At 44.7% G+C, this 21,938-nt stretch overlaps 1 protein-coding gene and 1 long non-coding RNA gene across 2 annotated transcripts in view; one reads left to right on the top strand and one right to left on the bottom strand.

Moving 5' to 3' along the window:
- Positions 1-17,694, top strand: part of dusp3a (dual specificity phosphatase 3a) — a 33,659-nt gene extending 15,965 nt beyond the window's left edge. Inside the window, exons 4-7 of the mRNA XM_049760160.2 lie at positions 5,692-5,733; positions 8,072-8,216; positions 10,172-10,318; positions 15,558-17,694. Of these exons, the coding sequence (XP_049616117.1) occupies positions 5,692-5,733; positions 8,072-8,212 (183 nt within the window). The 3' untranslated portion in view covers positions 8,213-8,216; positions 10,172-10,318; positions 15,558-17,694. The remainder of the gene's footprint in view (positions 1-5,691; positions 5,734-8,071; positions 8,217-10,171; positions 10,319-15,557) is intronic.
- Positions 1,420-2,269, bottom strand: LOC125991774 (uncharacterized). Its single transcript, XR_007489446.2, has 3 exons — positions 2,042-2,269; positions 1,900-1,954; positions 1,420-1,768 (listed from the first exon to the last, which is right to left on the bottom strand). It is a non-coding gene; the product is annotated as an uncharacterized lncRNA (long non-coding RNA).
- Positions 17,695-21,938: the final 4,244 nt, after the last annotated feature.

Below are 21,938 nucleotides of genomic sequence, written 5' to 3'. Positions count from 1 at the left end.
GGGACTCCCTGTAAATGCCATCTGGCCACTGAAATCAGTTCATTTAGGTCTTTCAAAAATACAAGGTGCACGCACAAAACATAACTCTACCGTGGGCGTTATCTGGGAGCATTTGATTTCACCACATAATCCCGAGCGGGTGGTCATTATGTCATTGCCAAGTCTTGTTTTCCTGGAGAGAACAGACATGCCCCCCATTCGTTTGCTCGTTTGGCCAGAGTAAAGAGTGTGTCCCTTAGGAAACCTTAGACTACGGTGCAGTGACGCTGACAAAGCATCTGTCCCGTGTTAACGTGCGCACAACACCGCAAACTCCCAGTGACCCTTTCCCAACCGCGGTGTAGGAGACGTCAAGCGCAATCTACTCCCAACCAATGCATCATGTCCACCGCGCTCACTCTAAGTGTCATCGGAGGCGCTCGGAACTCCAGGTGCACGTGTCCCATAGGTCCCACTCGGAAAACCGGTTCCTCATATCGCCGCAAATGCTGTCGGCCTTGAGAAAATATTTATAGAACTGACACGTTGACCACAATAAATGCTCGCGGGCTTCCTTTGTCCTGATGTGGGAACGCAAGTGAGAGAAGTGGGAGGAATTCAGTCGGTCCCAAAGCTGTCGGCGGGCTTTCAATCACGCCTCCATTGTACCATTTGTAACTCCAGACAAACGTACAAAACATGCTCCTGCAAGAAAGCCTTGCTCCCAAAGTTGTTTGTTTAGAACCTGGGGTTTTGTTTAACCACTGCAAAAAAATCTTTGGTCAATACTGCCAATCAATTATCGTTTTGGTCTCATGAAAATGAGAACTGCACGATGATTGCTCTTATTGAACCAAGAAATGTATTGGTCAATTTATGGATCTAACACCTGCTGTGAATTTTGCCTTGTTGAGAACAACAAGGGCGTAGTCTTGAAACTCTAAACACGTTTGAAAGTTTTTCACATATTTAGAAAAGGTCAAATGAAATTCATCTATCATGTTATAGTGCATTTAAGGTTCATCCTGAAATTTCACCTAAAAGCCAAATCTCCCCTGCAGCATCTGTTTTATAAGTAGCATAAATCCTTTACATTGTGTCGGATTTTTGGGGAGTGATTCCTAAAATCTGAAGACCTCTAGAGAATTGGAGCTTGGAATTCTCGAACATTTTTGGCGCTAGGGAGCACTTTAGTCTGAAGAAGATTGAATGAGACTTGAGCTCTTTTGTTTCAGCCACTTGCTTGATTTGTTTTTAGGCCAGATGACAAAATCTTCCCATTAATCCGGTTTCTGCCCTCCATTGGCAGGGTTTTGGCGCACTGCGAAAGAATTTGGCTTACGCTGCTACATGAAAGGTAGCAGCGTGTACCGCTTTGATACCACACTTCTTATTTGGAAAAGAACTCTTTGAGGTGAAAGGAGGCTTCGTAGCACTAACTAGACCTGCCAGAATTTTCTTTATTAGCCTATCATCAAATGCATGCCTTGCCAGAGTTATTCAACTCATAAAAGCGAGTACGTCAACAAAGTGACGTCCACATGAAACGGGATCGATCAAAAACATTTTTACAAAACAATTCCTGCGGCCTGCCAAAGGCTAACCTAATAAAAGTTGGTAATGTGTCAAATGTCTCCATCGAGAACTCTCCAGGAGGCTTTGCGTAGATGAAAACCATTTTACTGGAACTGCAAACATGCCGACCTTCGGCGGCGATTACGCCACGTCAAGATGATTCCGCCCCCGCAGTAGTTTTCAATCACGTTTTTCCCAAGACTGCAAACGACAGCTGGAATCAAAGACGTGTGTACGGGTGAAGGATGATCAAACTGAGTTTCTTGAGGCAAAACATTGAATTTGAGAATCCTCAGCGTCTTAGGCAGGAGTTGAGGAAGTGGCTGTCAACGGGAGAGTTCTTACTCTGAAGTTCTGCAGGAATTTCCGCGTCGTTACTCATCATCACCTGATGGGGATCCTGTTAAAAACGTAACGCTTCTAAGTGAAATATGTTCGGTGCGGGATTAGACAAGCACAGTTTGTTTTACTAGTCGACATGTTTGACCTGAAAAGCGGCTCGGAGCTTCGGCGTGACGTGTTTACTTGCGGCAATCCTGGATAAGCTTCAAAAGTAGCAACGGGAGTTTACACAATGTCACTCGGCAGTTAGCGTACTGAGCGGATGTTGACTCTGCAGAGATCACTCCGACCATACACACAACGTCCCTAAAGAGAGTTCGGAACTTGCTTCTTGAGACTATTCAATAACTGTGTTTGTCTTTCTCTACCGTTGTTGCTGAATTCTTATCATCGAAGATCATCTAAGTAATTGTTCTTTAGAAATTCCTTGGGTTCCAAGGACTTTCGCAACGTAACCGTAATCAAATTTCATTAGGGGTGGTTAGATGCTGCACCCATCTGAGGTCCAGCCTAGGCGCTGCCTCGGAACACACCTCCGAAAAGCCGCGTCAACTCTTGTTAAAAGGTCTTGACAGTTGGGCCTTCCCCAGGGAAAATTCCTGGTTGTGTTCCCACCCTTTTGCCTTGCGTCACGAGCTAAGTGGCTAGCAGGTTAGCATTTAATCGGGATGAAAGGGCTCCATTCATATATTAGAATTCAGGATTGAGCAGTGGTTTCAGCTTGAGTCAATCATGGAAGATTTAAAGGGAAGCAGCACGTGTGTGGGCGGCGGTCTGGCTTGTTTTGACAGGAGATCGTCCGACGCCCGAGCAAAACCTCTCCTCCCGTTTTGAATGGCGAGCAAATGATGAGTCAAACGGTTCGTCTCCATGTCATCAGTGTTAACCGCGATGACGCTGGAGCCAGACAGGCTGCGACTGGCGAACCTTCCCCGCCATCACACTGCTTGGCCTAATGCTTCACGACGCCTCTGGCACGTAAAGACACTTTGGAAAGTGACGAGCAACCTCAACTAGTTTGTGTTTGGACTTGATTATTAATAGAGGAGACAAACGTATTCTCAGTTTGTACTGAAAAAACACTTTGCTAAAAGTCAAAGTGAAGTATACTTCAAGTTTACAGTTTTAGAGCAAAATTTTATGTAGCCTCACTTTATGTGCTCTGTAAACTAGCTGACATTAGCTTAGGTTGCTACATATGCAGCATGACTTGCTTCTTATTTCTGCTATGGTTGGCATCTTACCCCACTCTCCCCTAAATTAGTTTGGAGCTTGGTCACAAAGCGAATTTGGGACGCTGCCAATAGCCTTAATCTAAAAAGTTACAGACGCCACGTTAGCTCGTCTGCGATATCGAAGGAGACGGTGGCGTAGGGCGCCTCTCAAAACAACAAACCCCGAAGGCGTCGTGTCCGCCCGCGCAGACAGGCCGGTGCCTTTGTGCTTGTTTGTATGTTTGTCGCAGCGTTTTCCTCTTTCCCACTTGATAATATTTCCCGTTCCCAGAAGCACGCTGGCTCTTGGGCCCACATGGAAACGGTTTTAGTTTCACTTGATCCTAACCCGCCTTTGGATGAGGATTCAGCGCAATCAGCTCCAAAGATTGCCTCCCATCCTTGTGGCTGAGGCTACATGACCCGGGAGATATCTCCTCCATCTCCACAGCTTAGGAGATCACGATCACTCCCGCAACTCCCCCACAAACCTTAAACGCCCTGTCCCGGTGTTGACCCCGCCCGCAAAACGCGGCGGCGATATTTTCAGTTGTCATTAAACTGTCGTTCCACTAGATTAAGTGCTAGGAAAGAATATTGCAGTTCTTTCTGCATTTTCTTCATTTTTTTTTTTTGGGTGAGGGGAAATGTGATTCCTCCCCCGAGTCCCTAAATTTGTAAACGACATCATGACATTGACATGTACTAAATAAATGACTCACTTTTTTACTCTAACAATAACAGAAGCCTTTTCCAATTTTCAGGACCCACAAAATCTCCTAATTTTTGTTGCCCCTAAATTTGGGAAATTCAGAAAACGTTGTCGACTTTATGTTGACTATTTTTAACTCCATATGATAAAATGACAGTACAGTAGCATTTATATGATTTAAAATCATTTCATTTGTAATGTGAAACTAAAAGCTATGACCCTAACTTGACAGGAAGTCCCCTACCATTAGCATCTCCTCACCAACAAATTTGTCTAAGAGCGCTCGACGCGAGATGAAATACGGCTTGCGGAGTACCGCGCCAAGCGTCTCCTCGCAAAAGTGGCGGACGAGGCTGTTTTTACGATGCCATCAGTCATCTTTTTTTGCTGCCACTTGGCAAGCGCGCCAGGCACTTTAAGAAATAGAAGCAATTAAATATAAAGAGGGGACAGCGGTGGTGTCACCAGTTAATCAGCCGCACCATTTTTTTTTTTTTGGGTCGCTCCAAACTGGAAAGTGAGTTGTCTGCATGAATCTGGACGCTGATCAAACGAAAGGATTATAAACCCAAAGAAAAGTCACATGCAGCTCTGGTGCTAAAATGTTTAATTCCAGTCATAGGTTCTATTAGGGGCTTTTTTTTTTGCGATATCAAGAGAAGTGCACAAATAGTTCACTTTTCGTGGAGGAGCAATCGAATCGGGCTTCCTGTTGATTTGTATCAGCATAAACGTATTTATAGATTATGATAGATTACCGCGCATGCTTTTCATTGGACGGAGTTGATGTATAAATCAAATGACATCATCAGTGCACCTGCTCGGCCGCTGTAGATAACAAACGAGAATATTTGCAGTTGATAAATGTCTTCTTTTCGGGCCTTTAAGTTCAGTTTTCCTGAATCGCATGATGATGATTAAAAACGAGCCATGAGCGCTGATGACCGAAACAGACCGGATCGGGATCCTTGGGCTGGAGTCCACCTCTGGGATGTCCCCGCGTTGACCTTCAGTCCGAACTGTTACAAGTTGAGCCATGGCATTCAAACGCGGCGCATGTGGCCACGTGTGCGCGCCCATAAATATTCCCCGTGTAGATGGCGGCCTGGTTCATCCATCAGCGGAGGGCCCGGAAGCCTCCGTGTTCCCAGCAGTGTGGGAACCTCCCAAAAGATCCTCGTGTACACGTCAACAGGTTTTTCAATTAAAGCTTTTAGTCCGCAACTCGGGAACATTATCATCCTGATTTAAGACAACTGCTTCAAATTTGCTTCACTTCTTCTGTGGATTAAATCGTCAGGTTTGAAAATTGCCCATTTGTTGTTTTTATTTTTGTTGGTTTCCGGGGTCAAACTGTCGTTGTCATAAAATCTTTATAGACTGTACAAGTAATGTTTTAAGGAACATTCTCAACGGTCCTTGTTCTTCCTCTGGTAACAGTCCTTGGTGGTTTAGCTTGTTGGTTTCCATTCCAATAGGAGTTAGGTTATAGGTCACAATGATAAATACACATTTTGAAAGTATTTGTCAGTCTCAAGTATAAAAAAATGACGTTTGAACAGGGGTGTTTACACGTTGCCTTTCATCGTCTGGACCACCTCATTGTCGAAGCCCCCATTTATGTCATCGCTAGGTGAGCTTTTCCGTGTTCTTCCTGAGAGGGTTTAGATGTCACACGTGTCAACAACTAGCCCCAAGAGCAACATGTGTACCCGAGCCAAGGATAAAAGCGAAAGAGGTCGCGGCTGTTTCCTCCGTCGAGCCAGAGACATAATTTGACACTGACCATCCTCTTCTTTCTTTTTTCTTCTCTTTCATGATCTTGCGTTTGATGTGCTCCACGATTGTCTCCACTGCAACCGTCAACAGCTGGCGTCAATTTGCGGAGGAGCAGTGAGGCGTCCGTCAGAGGTGAGCAACAAGACGCAAACAGCAGGACATACAGTTGGAAAAATCAAATCTTTCCTTAACAAACTTTTAACTGTATTTTTATGATAGTACTTAATACATTAGACTTACAAAAAAATGAATAATGAAAAATAAATCATGTGATTTTAATAAAAGAACACAACTCCGATCAAGCCGAGTGTTTCGCCAGCCTGGAGATCCCAAACAAACGTTTTCAGGTCGATTTCATGTTTCAAATTTAAAATAAAACGAGAGCCAGCAAATTTCATCAAGCTACAAGTGTCAAAATAGCTAAGCAAACATTCCCGTTGATGTTCCAAACACGCGTCCTCTGGTGAGCGACAGTATGACGCCGTTCAAGACAGAAACCGGAGATCCCCCAGATGGGAAACCATCGCATCTTTGCATTGGGTGGGGATGAGAAACCGAGTGCAATCGGACTCCTCCTGTATCCTCCGAAGCTCGCAACGGGGATGGGACTGACGTTCCCGGCCACCGTCGTTCCGCGTCGCTGCAGGATCCATTAGGAAAGGCGGACGAGCAGAGGAAGATGGCACATCAGTTAAACATCGTCAAGAGAATCGTTCTCCTTGTTGGATGGCTTGTCGAGCTCTGCAGCATCTGTTTTCCAACAAAAAGTCTTCTGTAGCCGCCCTCATTACAAGATCTGGCACATAAAATATCGGATCCAAAGCGCAAAACCAAGTATCTTGTCCCGGTCCAGTATTCTGGAAGCCTCTCCAAAATGGAGCATATTTCCCCGAGGTGCCTTCATGGATCTTCAGTGAAGCCATACTGCGTCAAAAACATACGCGAGGGTCATAAAAGTGTCCACCTGATGTTTATGTAGCGGATAAAGCAGGCGTGACACGACATCCAGAATCGAAACTCCTTCCTGACCACCAGCATCTGTTGGTCTGTTTTTCAGCATAACTTCTTTTGTAGCCTCTATCGATCATACAAGTATATCTGATACAAAGTAAAAAATAAATAAATAAAAATAAATCCCCTTCTAGTCTTCTGTAAGCTGCTTCAAAACTTGAACTCAAAGAATTCAATGATGTTCTTCAGCTAAGCTAATGTAGCGTAGCCAGCTAACCAAGCGTGACGCAAAGTCCACAACAGGCTAATACAAAGAACATAACTCATCTGCGACTGTGACCTGACTGACGCCATTGTGCACCTGCAGCACCGAGGTGGGGTGGTGTCCCCCGTTGTAGCAAGGCCTCCGGGAACCCCCGTCAGGTCTGATGTATGTGAAGTTTGTGTCCCTGTAGATTTGCCTCCAGGGGTCTGATTAAAGTGGTCAGCTGTGCTTGAGGTCGAAAGACTTCATTAGTGTATTATGGAGCTTATATATATATATTTTTTATACATTGTTATACCACGAGTCGGTTTCACTTCATCCAGATATGTGTGCTGTAAAAATGAGCAAAGCTTCCCTCGTTGGATTCCACCGCCAGCTTCTTCCCTTCACATTCCCGTCTGATGATCCCCATTCATCAAAAACGTCGGAAATCTTTCCCTTTTTCTTCGGAGGAGGGGTTGTGGAAACAAAAACACGCAGATAAATGAGGAAGAATTTTGGATCAGCTCGCTTGTGTTCTTGGATCGCCATCCAATGTGCAGGTGTTTCCACGGCAACAAGCCATCCATTTTCCATATGCCGTTCAGGGTCACCTAACCCCAGATGAATAGATCCCGAACTGGTCGCCAGTGGATGGCTTTGATATTTACAGTACATCTGATAAAGTTTCAAGATGGGACTCGGGTTTCACATGAAGCGGATTCAACTACATTCAAACTCTACTTCAAATCCCAAACCCTTAAAACCTTTAACCTATTTTGGAACCTTAACTCGGACTTGAAGTCTTCATTTAAAATCTCAACTCTGTTGTAATCCCAGAAAAAAAAAAAAGGACCCTGTGTTTGAATTGTAACCCACGGCAACGGCCTCAAAGTCAACGATGTGAAAAAACTTTTTTGTGACAATCCAACAAGTGAATTTAGCGGCGCCCTGGCCCGAACTATGAAAGGAATGAAGAACAAAAGCACATCAAAGATTTAAATGGATGCGATGGCTCATTTTTATGATAACTTCCATATTTCACTTTGAAAAAGACGCTGGGAATTGATGCGTCTGCATGTCGCTTATTGGACGTATTTAACGTGCTTATTTTGGCAAAGCTTCCTGTGAAGTGCGTCCAGAGTGCAGTTGATTAAACAACGACGGGTAATAAAGGATGGGAAGCAACCCCCTCCCAAAAAAAAAAAGCAGAACAAAGACCAGCACACGTCAAGTATTTCAACCCGATGACATTTATGCGTCTTTGTTGTGCAGCTCTTTTGCAAGACATCCTGCTGGCTGCTGGCCAGCACCGCCACACGAAGACCCCCCACCACTGCACCCCCCCACCGATGTGATATCATACCCCCTTTTGAAAAGAAGACCCCCCTCCTCTTCGACATCATATCACAATAACAAGGTTAGTTTTGCTAACAACGTGCACGACACACTTGAGCTAGCAACACGTTATTACTACGGCTCTATTAATTATTTTATTTATCTATTAATTACTGGCTACAAAAAATAATTTTGCGTGTTTTTAGGCCACAAACAATTTGATGTCTCAAACGGACAACCCCCTTTCCCCAAATCCCTCCGAGGTTCCACCGAAGCGGCTAAAAATAAATCCCGTCACGCGTAGCGATGCTCTCTCGACTGCCACGATGACATCGCTCGCGGTCCCGGCGTTTCCATCTCAGGAAGTTTGCTTCCTGGCAGGACGTGTTTACACTCGTCTGTCAGCTCCGGTGATTTATTTGTACTCTGACTTTGTCCCAGAAGAGTTGTAACAGCAACAAGCTGCCTGCCCGCCCGCCCGCACACGCTAGATGATCACTGACATCCATCTCAAACAATTAAATGTGTTTATTTTTCCCTTTGAGAGGAGAATTATGACTTTAGAAAAACATTTACGGCACATCTAGCTAATGTTTTATGCTAATGCGTCCCATGTTAGCCACGTATCTCAAGAGTCCCTTGTCCCTGAAATTGTAACTTAAAACTCTAACCATGGGTCCAAATCCAAGTCCCAACTTGAAAGCTTTATTTGAAACCTGATCTTTGTCTTGATACCCCAATCCTGAACAATGTAGGTCAGAAAATGCAGTAATCGAACCTAAGAATGTCATCTAATACCTAGCAGGGCAAGGATCAGCCAACCAAATGTCGTTTACACGTCACACCATTCCACATCATTCAATCAGTCAATCCCGTTTTTTCATTTGTCGACGCCTTGCTGGCAAATGAAGTGTTTAACGTTGCGTCGCTGCAAAGCGTGTCGAAGCGATTGCGTTACATCACGCTGGCCTCAGTGGCTAAAACGACAGCTGGGATTTGGAATCACATCCTCCGCGTTCGCGAGCGTGTTAAAATGCCGAAGTCAAAGCAAAAAAAAAAAAAAAAGCTGACGGCAGAACGTGAGGTTGTTTTGAATTTTGTCAGACGCAAAACAGCTCAAAGCTTTTTAACAATCGCATTTATCATCACAATCATAATTAGGGAGGAAAAATGTTCAGGCCCATGGGAGGGATTGGACTGGTGTTCTTCATTTGGCTAAAAAGCTCGGATTCTTGCATCTTACACACACACACACACATACACACGTGTGCACCGTGGTCCAGGGCGTGTCTTCACTTTGTTCAAGTCGAGCACCTGATTGGAAACATCGGGATTCATATCCTAACTAGGCCGTCTTAAACACTCTCATCTGTGCGTGTGCGTGTAGAGCAGGTGAACTGTGAAAACGCAGACACACACACTCACAAGCACACACCGGGAGTGAAGGATGCTTCCTCTGACTCAGGCGTTTCCACGAAATATCATAAACGCTAAATTGGGTTTGCAGGAAATCCGATTCTTCATTTCATCCGTGCTCTGGTGTCTGTTAAAAAGAGTGTAAATTCGAGATTAGAAAACCAAGAAAGACCTGGAAACCTTTTGCGCAGGTGCTTGGATTCTTTCATCGCCCCCTACAGTACATTAAGATGTAGTGCGGATACTATTTTATGTACACATCAGACTGACATCAGGTGAAAACGAAAATACTCAACTACAACAGCAACAAAAAAAGGAGTGAACGCTCAACACGAGACAATCTTTGCTCCGGGGTGTGTCCTAAATATGCTTCCAATCAGTGTATCTCATCAAAAAAGAAAAGCATCTTTAATCAGCGCAATCGTTTCGGAATCAAACAACATGTTTGTAATCAGTACGCACTCGCGCACGCAATACGCTGACATGGGTGACATGATGGAACCTTCACGTCATTGTTGCATGTACAACAGATGTTATATTCAATATAATCATGCCCTGACAATGATTAATGCTATCAATTCATTTCCCTGCTGCTCTGTGTGTGCCTGCGGTGACACTTAGGCCAGTCAGCGTGAGGTTGGCGATGCTGACGCATACAATCCATGATGGATGGACGGACGGATGGAAATTCTGCTTTCGCAAAAGTCCCCAACTGCCATCCCGTGCAGTGTCCATGGTGATGCGGCCACTCGCATTCCCAGGCCAAGGGTAAGGTTTTAATTCAGGCCAATTCAATTCAAGCCTTGGAGTAGCGTTTTAAACAGGATTGGATTTTTAAATTTTGGCTCTCAAACTAGTTTCAAATTGGGTTTTCTAATGAGGGTTGAAATTTGGGAAATTGTTTCAAAAAGACAAAGGTAAGTTTCAAAACTGGGGTCTCAAACAAGATGCTAGTTGTTTGCTACTTGTCCTCTGGAGGGGCTTTAAATTGTAATCAGGTTGCCATTGTTGTGGACTTTTTTTTTGGGGGGTGGGCTCGAGTGCCACCCAAGTGGTCTTGAGTCCTCGCCGAAACGCTGTGGAACGCTCCCAATCCTCCCCAAGTGTTTGAATTCAGACGCCGCCATCACGTAAATTCCTGGCAGGCGCCGCTTTGAGAGGAGGCCCGTTTATTGGAGGGCGTGTCCCCGCGGAGACGCTCGGACGGGCTTTTTAAAGGATTTGGAACTATGTGAGGGGGCTTTGAAGTAGCCCCTTTATCATTTTAAGTTTGCATCCACTAGTGAGCCAGTAGTGACGCATGCCTGGATTGTCTTAAATTGGTTTCCACCTAGCAGTTTAAGTTGACAAAGGTGGTGTTAACGTTTCTTATCCAAATCTGGTTGACCTCATTGTGGATCATCATTTCAGCTTCGCATCCATTAGCAAGCCTTGGTTATGAGAAATCATGTTCATGCCAGAGTAATGTCTCACCAACAAACAAAAAATAAACTGCTGGGTATAAAATGAGAAAAATGTTGTTTATCCAGAAAACAAACCACATCGCTCAAATGAGAGTTGTGCCCACGCTTAGCACAAATATTTTGCTCCAAGTCTCACTGGGAGCCTTAAACGGACAAAAGCTATTTCGCCATCCGGGCTCCCGGAATGTGATTGTTTCATTAGGGGGACCTTAAGTACCCCACCACCACTCCCCCACCTATTTTTAATTTCTGCTCCCAGTGGCACTCCTGCCTGGGGCCGGCCCGTCTCGGAGGTGCCACGCTGCCAAAGGTTAGCGAGGCCGGCCGGTTCTCAGACGGCGTGAGTGCCAAGGCCAACAGTCTGGTCCTAACGGGACCCCCTCATAACGCCCCCGTGCCAGGATACTTGATGTTTCCTAATATGGTCCCAGCCCTCCTTGCTGTAATTTGGATTTGTAATTTGGAGAAAGTTTGTGGACTTGGCTACTTAGATCCCATCTGCAGTCATGTGGTCTGTAAGCAGCAATATTGTGACGTGACTGGATTAGCTGTCAACTGAAGTACGCAATGAAAACCCTTCATCATCCCATCAATCAGACCTTCCCTTGAGTCACTCGGTCATCTTGAGTGACACTTGTAAGGACTCAAGCAGGCGGCTCAGACTCGAACATGGGACCTGACCACAAAACTGTCAATCATCCTTTGCTGGAACGGATGAACATAAATATATTTGATGTCCAAACAGCATCTTGATATCCTGAAATAAATCTGTAAAAGAAGTTCTAGAAGAATGACGGGTCTTGGGGCAAAATCCGATGACACCGTATCTTTGTTTGTCTCCACTTCCTGCGTTAAAGATTCAAGTGACAAAATGAGGCGTCAGTGAGGTGAAAAATAATCCCCGGTGAGCGGAAGTGGCCACCAAGGAGGAGGCGACCCAATCGGAGCTTTGTGTGTGCGTTCAACACAATGAGCGAGCGTAAAGTGAGCGTTGAGTTGATTCATTGTTCGGCCCTTCAAACGTCCCGCTTGAAGGCGGCAGGTCGGGTAACATCCGAGAAGAGGAGGAGGTGTGGAGTTGTTGACTTTTTACAATTGGCGCTTCTAATGTTGGCGATTGTAGACACTTGTACTTGTCACTTTAGCTTACCAAACTTCGGATATTTATTTTCTTTCTGTCTTTCGTATTAGCTCTTGATTATATAATATCGTATATTGTACACGTATATAATAACCGTCGTTATTTTGCATTGAAGAGCCTTGGGAAAAAATCTATCAGCGCTACAACTGCAGCTATCAATCAGCGCTTTTCTTTATTGAGGCAAACTGAAAGACATTTTGAGTAAAAGTGCTCAAGGCACTGAGAACCAAATTTCATCGCGCTTGTGTTGCTGATTAGTGGGATGTCCCGGAGGAAATGAGAACATGAGAACCAACTGTTTGGCCGCAACTTTTCTCTCTTGTCTTTACTGCTTTTTTTTGATTGGAAACAAATTCCAGTTCAACTCCCGTTGACTTCAAGGAACTACCTGCCAGGTAGACAAGAAACTGGAAAGTCTTCCATCGCCGCGTTTGCATCATTCGCCGTGCGTATTTCCTGTCGGCTTTTGTTTGTGCGTCGTCAACAAAGCGACTCGCCCCTCGCCGCCGCTTTTGATCTTGCCGCCAGCCGCCGCCCGGACGCTTCATTGCCATGTGGAGTCAGCGCAGAAACATTTGTGTGTTAAATGTGAGACGACACCGAGAGCCGCCGCCGCTGCTTTGTGTTTCCCTCGTTTGAGAGGGAGGAATCCGGAATCCAAAAGAACAAAGAGAAGCTTTCCAAGGGATTTTTTTTCCCCCCACTTAAAAACCACAACATTGCTCTTGATTGACTTAATGGAAGATGTCATGTTAGTGTTCGTCGTGGCCTTTTGGCGTCCAATCAAGACGTGATCCCATTTGATCCCTGCTTGATGAGCACCTTCAAAGCCAGCAAGACAGACAAAAGTAATGAGACAGTCAATTAATGAATGGAGCCGAGGTTGGATGACAGCCTGAATCTCAATTGGTCATCCTAGCAAGACATATTAGGCAAGTTGTTTTTGCGCTTTGGGCGAGTTCCTTTTCTGTTTGCGGAGAAAGCAACTCTGACATCCACTGGGACATGATTGGGGCAAGCAAAAAAAATAATAATAAAAAGGAGCTTTAGAACCCGTTTATTATTTAGAGCAGAGAACAAAAAGAGCGAGGGCCATGCGCAGCTAAAGTGTTCTGCAAAGTGTTTCCATGGAGATAATATAGAGCCTCTTTTGTGAACGTGAAAGAGAAGACCGCACGGCTTCACTCGTGACAAAGACAAGCCATCATTTTTGGACTAAACATGTCACAAAGCAGGAAGGAAGGAAGGCCCCACCCTTTTGCTCTACCTGACTGCCATTGAGGCGTTTGGGGAGGGTGTCACGGTGCAGGATATTGTTACTAATAAAGACGAAAAGGAGGTTAAGCGCTGCCAGCCAGCTGTAATTAATCATGAATACTTCGATTGTGTTGGTAGGCCGAGGCGGGCGGGACCTGAGCGGAACGTGGCCCGACTTGATTCACCCCGACGACACGGATCCCCGATAGGTGGCTCGTCTTGGCAGATTTATTTTAATCATACCATCAGAAAACAAACCTTTTAGGGGAGAAATGCCAAGAATCCAAAAGGCGTTGCCACGTTTCTCCCCTTCCCGTCCAATCTCTCGCCCGGAGGTCCGAGTCCGCTCTCTCCTGGTGTAAACAGGAAAGCTTGGACGGACTCCATTTAACACGCAAGCGGCCGTCCACGTGTTTATAGTCTTATATTCCTGCCTCCTTTTGATCCTTTCGCCACGCCTGGCGCGGGCGTGAGGATCCGCACGGCACGCTTCTCGCTGAAGATGCTGACTTTACCGGTCACGTGTGCTAAATGCTAAACGAACATCCCGAGGGCGCGCCGACCTTCGCAATCGCTAAATGCCATCGTTTGGCGGTACGTTTGCTTACTTTTGCTGTTCCTGCGATTAGTCCAGGAAATGGATGATTATAATTTGGGCCAAATATTTAATGTTCCCATTATTTGAGCGCGAGTGCGTCATGGCCAGCCCACCACGTGTACAATAACACTGGGCTGGATTCCCACAGTTAGGTTAGACACACACACACACGTAGCCGGTTTCACTTAGCAACATCAAAATAAGTAGGCATGTCAATTTGAAGTAAAACAACAAAAAAAGTCAGAAGGAGCCCAAAATGACAAATAATGCCTTCCATTATAGTTTGAAAGTTTTGCTTGGCGTGTTTTTAAAATTTGGGAGAAATTTAGGCCCGGAAGCTAATAAGTTAGCTTCTTATGCTAGAAAGTACTCCCAGTGATTATTGGCAACACAATTGACGGATGTCACATGGCTCAAATTCCCTTTCACATTCGGGGTTCCGGAATCCTCAAGCCTCGGGAACGTCACCGCTTGCAGTCCCCCAACTCACTCAGCAGAAAGCGGCCATGTTGCTCGCAGGGACCGAAGCGCAACATCTGTTTCTCGGCACTTTGTGGCGCACATGTGGTCTCTTAACCTTAACAAAGACGTCTTCATGTGGTTGACCATTTATTTTCCCAGCCAACAAAGCAGCACATACGTGCCATATTTTCTAATCAAACCAAAATGCTCTAAAAAGTCCTTTTTTGTCTGATGTGAGTGGAAACCACATGAAGATCCATGAGAAGCTCTTTTAATTCCCTGAGTAAACTCAGGTGGACCTCGGCGACGTTGGCGAGCAAATCCGCGCCGACTCGCCGGGATTAACGAGCGCGCCGCAGCCACTCGGAGCGCGTCGGCATATTGTTGTGTGCGCTGTCAAAGGGTCACAAGAATTCCCGCTGTGCTGCTGAGGCTGCAAATAACAGTTGTGTCTGCACATCACCTGGGATTTAAAACGCTCCAGAGCCTTAATTCAACACGCTCATGGACATACGAGACCACTTAGACTACATTAGGGATGGAGTCGTACTTAAAAAGGAAAGTAAAAAATTATTTTTCCCACGTGGACGTTGCTGCGGTGATTTTGCAATTTGACATGAGGCTTATTAGCGTTTGCTGTGAAACAACTTCATTGATAGTACAAGCGTGTGTGTGTGTGTGTTGTGACTTGATGGGCGATATTTCCTCTTGCCAGCTTGCTATTTCCAGAACGTCTGTAATGACTGGACGGCCGATAGCAATCTGCACATTCTGGCCCGCGGCCAGTCCGAGACGCTTGAGCGTGACCGCCCCCGCTGCAGTCTTCCACGAAGACAATGCATTAAGTAGTCGTGGGATTCCCGACGAGTCGCAAGGAATCTTTTGCGACATCTGCAAACCACTACGGGTGCATCATCTTTTTAAAACATCAATCATGTTGTCTTCTTTGTAATCAATTATGAAATAGTTCAGCCCTCTCTTCCGAGAAAAACGCAGCTCTATTTTTCTTATTATAAAACTTCAATAGAAATTCGCAACGGTGTTGAATTCCGAAAAGCGCCACATTAATTTTTTTCTTCTTTTTAGGAAATAAAGGCTGCAGACAAGAGCGACAATACCAGTTTTCCACGGACCATTGTCGTGGTGGACATGGATAAAGTGGTCTCATGCGACCCGGCGTCTCGCCTCCAATCCAAAACCAGCGGCCGACTCGCAGCTCATACTTCACCTCCACTTCCTCCCTCATTTCCTGCTCGGCTGCCAGTTGAGTGCAGCACATGTAATTGCCCTGCGCTTTTCTCCATTCGGGCGCACGGGGACTCATCGGCGGTGAACCCAAACGGGCCTAATGATGGCGCTGTATCTAAATGACCCCCTCAGCACCTCAATGTGTTTATGTCTGCTGGCCAGTAAGTAAACTCTGGCGTTTGGTGGAGAATGCAGCAGATCTCTATCGGCCCCTCTGTTCAAATTTGCGCAATCCAGAGCACATGAAAATACATCATTGGAGGGAGAGGTATGACCTAACTCCTCTCTGGGAGGTGGACGACATGGACACGGCAAACTTGTGCACTCACAGCCAGAGGGGATTTAGTGAGACTGAACACTGCAAGCTAACTGGGTGCGATCCAACAAGAAAGTGATGGAAGGAGGCGAGCGAGCCAGCAAAGCAAACTAACTGCACCCAAAATGTCAGCAGACACAAATATTAAAAATAATATTTACAAAAAGGTCCACCTCCCCGTAAGAGCGAAGAAAACATACTACTTAGCATGTGCTTCTGCAAATATATCAGCTCAGGCTGATTGTTGGTGACACATCCATGACGTCCTGACAACACCAAACCATCGGAAGTGCCAGACAATGACATCACGGTCATCATTGGTGGACGTCGACGATTATCTTGTGGAGAAAGTTGGGGAAAAAAATCTCGTGAAATGCCTGCTGGAGAGACTGTCGACGTAAAAGTAAGAGGCAATTTTATTCCCTTTCAAGCTTTAACACACACCCACGCACACAAACACACACGAAGACCAGGTCATTTAGCTAGCTAAGCATTTCCCATTTGGAGGCCATTTTGTCTCCAACCCTTGCCCACACATTCACACTGAACATCACAAAGCAGGGGTCTCAAGACCCAAACCGTCAAGACTTTCGACGTAAAGGTAAGTGCATCATCTTCTCATCCAAGCTTGAAGACACACACACAAAGACCCATGTCATTTAGTTAGCTAAACATTTCTCATTTGGAGGCCATTTTACTTCCAACCCTTGCCCGCACGTTCACATTGAACAAAGCAAGGGGTCTCAAGACCCAAACCATCAAGACTTTCGACGTAAAGGTAAGTGCATCATCTTCTCATCCAAGCTTGAAGACACACACACAAAGACCCATGTCATTTAGTTAGCTAAACATTTCTCATTTGGAGGCCATTTTACTTCCAACCCTTGCCCGCACGTTCACATTGAACAAAGCAAGGGGTCTCAAGACCCAAACCATCAAGACTTTCGACGTAAAGGTAAGTGCATCATCTTCCCATCCAGGCATGAAGACACCTGCACACAACACAAACACAAAGACTAGGTCATTCAGCTAGCTAAACATTTCCCATTTGGAAGCCATCTTGCCTCCAACTCTTGCCCAAACATTCACATTGAACATAGAAAGCAGGGGTGTCAAACTTAAGGCCCGTGGGCTAGAACCAGTCCGTGTGGATATGACACAAATAGACCAAATAGAATGTGTTGTTAATTTTGCCCACAGGAGGGCGCACTGACACCCAGCTAACTAACAACCTACCTGAACTAAAATGAGTTTGACACCCCTGATTTAAAGAACTTTCTCACTCTTTCCCTCCTATCTAGTCATGTTTTTGCTGGTGGTTGCTGTCATTACCACTGATGTCATTGTTGTTGCCACTGCTGCTATTAGGGCCCGACCGATTAATCATTCTGCCAATTAAATCAACCAATTATAGCTCTTTTCAAAATATTCAACATCGGCCCAAATTTGGCTGATTATTACGTTAGTCTTGCATAAAACATTTCATACATGATGAATGGTGTCTGAGTAAGGCAGAATGATGTCCTTACACTGTTTGTCCACTAAGTGAATGGAACATTCCAACAGGTAAGTTTGGGAATGGAGCATTCCAACAGGTAAGTTCATGAATGGAGCATTCCAACAGGTAAGTTTGTGAAATGAACAGTGGCTCAACACTTTGTTTTTTTTCTTTGAAATTTCGGCATCGGCCTAAAAAAATTCATATCAGTCGGGCCCTAGTTTCTTGTTTATACAGTATATTTTTATTCTTGCCATTGATGTTGCTTTTTCTGCTTCTATTGCTTCTCCTATTCAATGTATGCCTTTTTGTCTTTCTCTGCTCATGCACAACTCTCGACACAAACACATCAAATGAAAATATGCCTTTAAAGCAGCATGTACTAAAACCCAAAATGTTCTTTTGTCTCGAGGGCAATTTAAAAATCCGACGTGAGCGAGTGAACTTCTTATGTGAAGTTTCATTTCAATCTTGCGCTCCCCTAGAGTGATTAGATCACCACTTTTTCGACGGCCAAAATCTCTTTTCAAAGGCATCCTGCTTAGTGATTTATTAATCATATGACTTTTTATTTATTATTTTATTACTTAAAAGGCAATTAACCTCTAAAATAATGTTGCAATCTACTTTTGGAGTTAATGTGTATGCAAAATGAGTAATTAATTACCCTGCGGTGAACATGATTAGACCGTGCTAATGTACTACTATTAGCTGCGTGTCTGCCAGGTTCCTTACATGGTTCCCATCAAGTAAAGTCACCAACAGTCTAATTTGAAACCCAAATAATACTTCCGACCCCAGCGAGAATGCAAACAAATCCGCCGCGCCCGCCAAAACTAGGGAAAGCGGCGCTGACGGACATGATGTGAAGGCCCCCATCGGCGGCCTGTTCCGGCTGGTTGGGACGGGGAAGAAAATTTCCTTTTGTTGAATTTGTGTGTCCGACACGCCGAGTAATTTCTCCCACGCTGCTTTGCCCCTCGTTTGGTGAAGTGTCATTCTTCCTGTGTGGTTTGGGATAGTTGATATAGATATCAATGGATTGATATTTCCTCTCCCTTTTTGCCCCTGGGATGGTTTCCCCTTCTCAGTGTTGGCACCAGTTGTTCTCTCAGAACCTGCAGCCTTGTAGCGCAAGGTGATTAAAACCATGTGAGAGATGAGGCAAGTTCTGGAATCGTTTTTCCGTATGAGCTAAGACCACTAAAGTCCGCCCCTGAATAGCGCCTGCAGCAGGTGCCAGAACGGCAATGTTCCCCTTACAATGTCACCTGACTCTGGGGGTCCGCCAGTTGCCATGGCGATGCTGGCCCCGGACTACGTTTGTAGCAGAGGTGGACTGAAGTACACATTATTGCGACTTCACTCTTTGAATGAAGCCGCATCCCTGCATGGCCAATGATGCTGCGGCTTGCTCGAAAGTGTCATGTGATTACCTCAACTGACCTGAGATGATGTCAGCGACTGCCATTAGCATCATCATCAGTCACGCTGGCGTTCAAACTGTCAAACTTGTCGCTCCTCAAGCGCACCATCCAGTCAGCAGGAAACGCCGTCAACGCCGCACCGCGCTGTTGACATCATGGCGCTTGTTGGCGGGGGATTGGTTGAGGGAGGGATCAAGGGGCAGTTGAGGGGGGTACTGTACATGCCGAGCGGAGGGGAAGTCAAAGCGAGCCGTCCGGGTGACTAAGAGGAAATTGTCGTGCTATCAGAGGAACACAAGCCTGATTAGAAGTGGGCCATTATAGTGCAAGGCGCAGATAAGAGCGTTAAAGGCTTTGGGCAAACCATACACTGCAGATTTCCCAGATTGTGTCTCACACAGCATTTAAACCAAACGCCACACTCCATCATGCTCAATTGAAACACCTGGACACTTCATTAGGTACACTATCTGAAACCCTGCCTATTCAGGGTTAAAATCCCCAAGTGTAATTCACATTTGATATTTATATGACGTGTATCTAATGCGTTCACTTTATGAATTTGCACGTAACAGAAGCCAAATATGCCATCAAATTCTTTTAAGAACACTAAATCACTTGAATGGCCTACTCTTTGTACTCTTATCAAGAACATGAAGACGATTTATTCAAAGGCTCATCATCGGTCTGCTGTATTATTCACATTTATGGCTCGTTTTAGTGTTATCTGGCGCAGACTAAGGGCCACTTAGTCAATTAAATTGATCTGGAAGGGCCACCTCATTGGAAAAAGGCCTTTTTTATCACCTCAACGTCCATAGTGATGCGTGTTACACAGACTGGCTTTGAGTGTGTGGATAATTGAAATTAGTATCATTAGTGACGCCACATGTTTGAGATATTCCCACGCTCTTAATCTAAAGTAAAAGATTCATTTTTACCATTTTATTGTCTTCATTTGTACCCTTTCCATTAGGATAGACTTAGCCTGTGTATTTAAAAGACAAAATGCCCTTGAACACAAAAGTTTGCCCACAGCTCCCACTGGTGGCGCTGTGTGCAAACATGCATCCAAGTTGGGAATAAAAACAAAGCTCGCGAGCCACCAGGAAGTCCACTTGGGAGGAAATGGCACCGCACTGTTTCGTAATGTCGGCCCTTCCTGGCGCCGGTGGGGTATTGGGGGTCTCGTGCGTCCAACGGCGTTAAACAAACATGATACACAAATTGTGTGTACGATGCGGTCGCGCTCGGTTTGCCATCAATTGGAGTCAGATGTTTGTGGCCAGAAGATGAGGACACCGTCATAGGTGGCTGGCCAGAAACCTGGAGCCTATTTCAGCTAATTTTGCTCGAAAATTATTATAGAAAACAAATAACTAAATTCATAAAATGAGTAAGTATAATTGCAATTCCTGCCATCCCCTCCCTCCCTTTTATATCAAGGGAATCGTTTTATTGGACGAAATAAAAGTCACTCCCACTCGCGTTATCTTAATTGTGTTCTATCAAACATATTTGTCCGTTCTCCAAGGTTTCACGAAGTTAATAATAAACACAAGACATAAAACACCAACATGCACTTTTTTATGCTAATTGTACCTTTAACCGTGCCAACACGTGCACAACACATGCAGGAGACCAACAATTGTGCGCCTCTGCGCCCCCTGCTGTACAAATGCGTGTTTTCTCACAATTTCAGTGGATAGACAAAAGTATTGGGACACAGCTTGCAGTCACGCACTGAATAATTGTCCTCCAATGGCTGTTAGATGGCCAGCTGACTTGTTTGTTGTTTTTGCCAATTATTATTATGTTTTATTTTTTATTTTTAGTTGAAAATGATGACAGCTAACATTGGATAAATGTTACATTCTATTGACCGTGTTGGGGACAAGCAGTGAAGAGATGGACGTATGTCATTCTATTGCTTAGAAAATAATTTTAAAGCATAAAATTTAAATGATGGTTTTTAAAACCTACTTGAGGGCCACACTTGACCTCTAGGTGGCAGTGTTGTCCTCCAAACTGCCTTCAATGCAGTGTTTTTGAAACATGAAATATATTTTTCCAACTATAAAATAATTTCTAGTCAAATAAGTTTTATAGCATCATTATTTTTCTCATGCTGCATGTTTATCCAAATTAATGTGGCCTGCATCGTTTCACCGTTTAACCCTACAAATGAGTTACCAAAAAATAGGTCTCAATAGTGCAAGGTGTGAATACGTAAATATTTTTTTTTAAATTCTGTGTTATAATTTCCAATAAACTACAACAAACAATTCTGTCACAGATTTTTGCTATTTTGTCCAAGTCCTATGATATTTCAAACTTTACGAATTCTCACATTGCACATTTATAGGTCATTTATTTCTACCGAATTTCAGTTCAGCATCGTCATGTCAGCAGACAGAAAATACATCCAGGACTTTTCTTGAAAATATAACATTGCACAATTTGAAATGTTTTGTACCCTCATGATGACCTGTGCGCCGTGTATCAGGTTAGATCTTACATCATATGCGTTTACCGGTCGTCTCTCGTCTCCACACGGGCCTCATGGCACCGCCGCCGACACACGAGCCCGTGGGCGAGCTGTGTCTGCTTCTGCTCAGGTCAAAGTGAAAATGATGCCGGACATGTTGTCCTCTCAAGGGGGGGAGTTGTGGTTGTGCTGCTGATAGAGCCAAAGGCAGGAAGTGAAAACCTTTCAATTGATGTTTTATTACATTTATTTAAGTTTTCTACCTCTACTTGTTTTTAATTGTTTAAAAGTGACCTATAATCTCTCTTTAAGCACAAAAGCTTATCAATCCATATATTATTTATTTGGGTTAAATAAATACCCCAAAAAGTCAAGTTGTTTTTTTTTTTTTTTTACCCGTAGCTGTGACCAGCAAGGAGCTATTTTACAAAAGCACCGTCAGTGCTGCCAAGTCTGCGACTTTTCCGACCCCTCTCGCGGCCATTTTTCA

The sequence above is a fragment of the Syngnathus scovelli genome, chromosome 21 (genome assembly GCF_024217435.2).
Source record: "Syngnathus scovelli strain Florida chromosome 21, RoL_Ssco_1.2, whole genome shotgun sequence".
Lineage (NCBI taxonomy): Eukaryota > Metazoa > Chordata > Actinopteri > Syngnathiformes > Syngnathidae > Syngnathus > Syngnathus scovelli.
The sequence above is the reverse complement of the archived record's forward strand: the minus strand, read 5'-3'. Positions and strand labels throughout refer to the sequence as shown.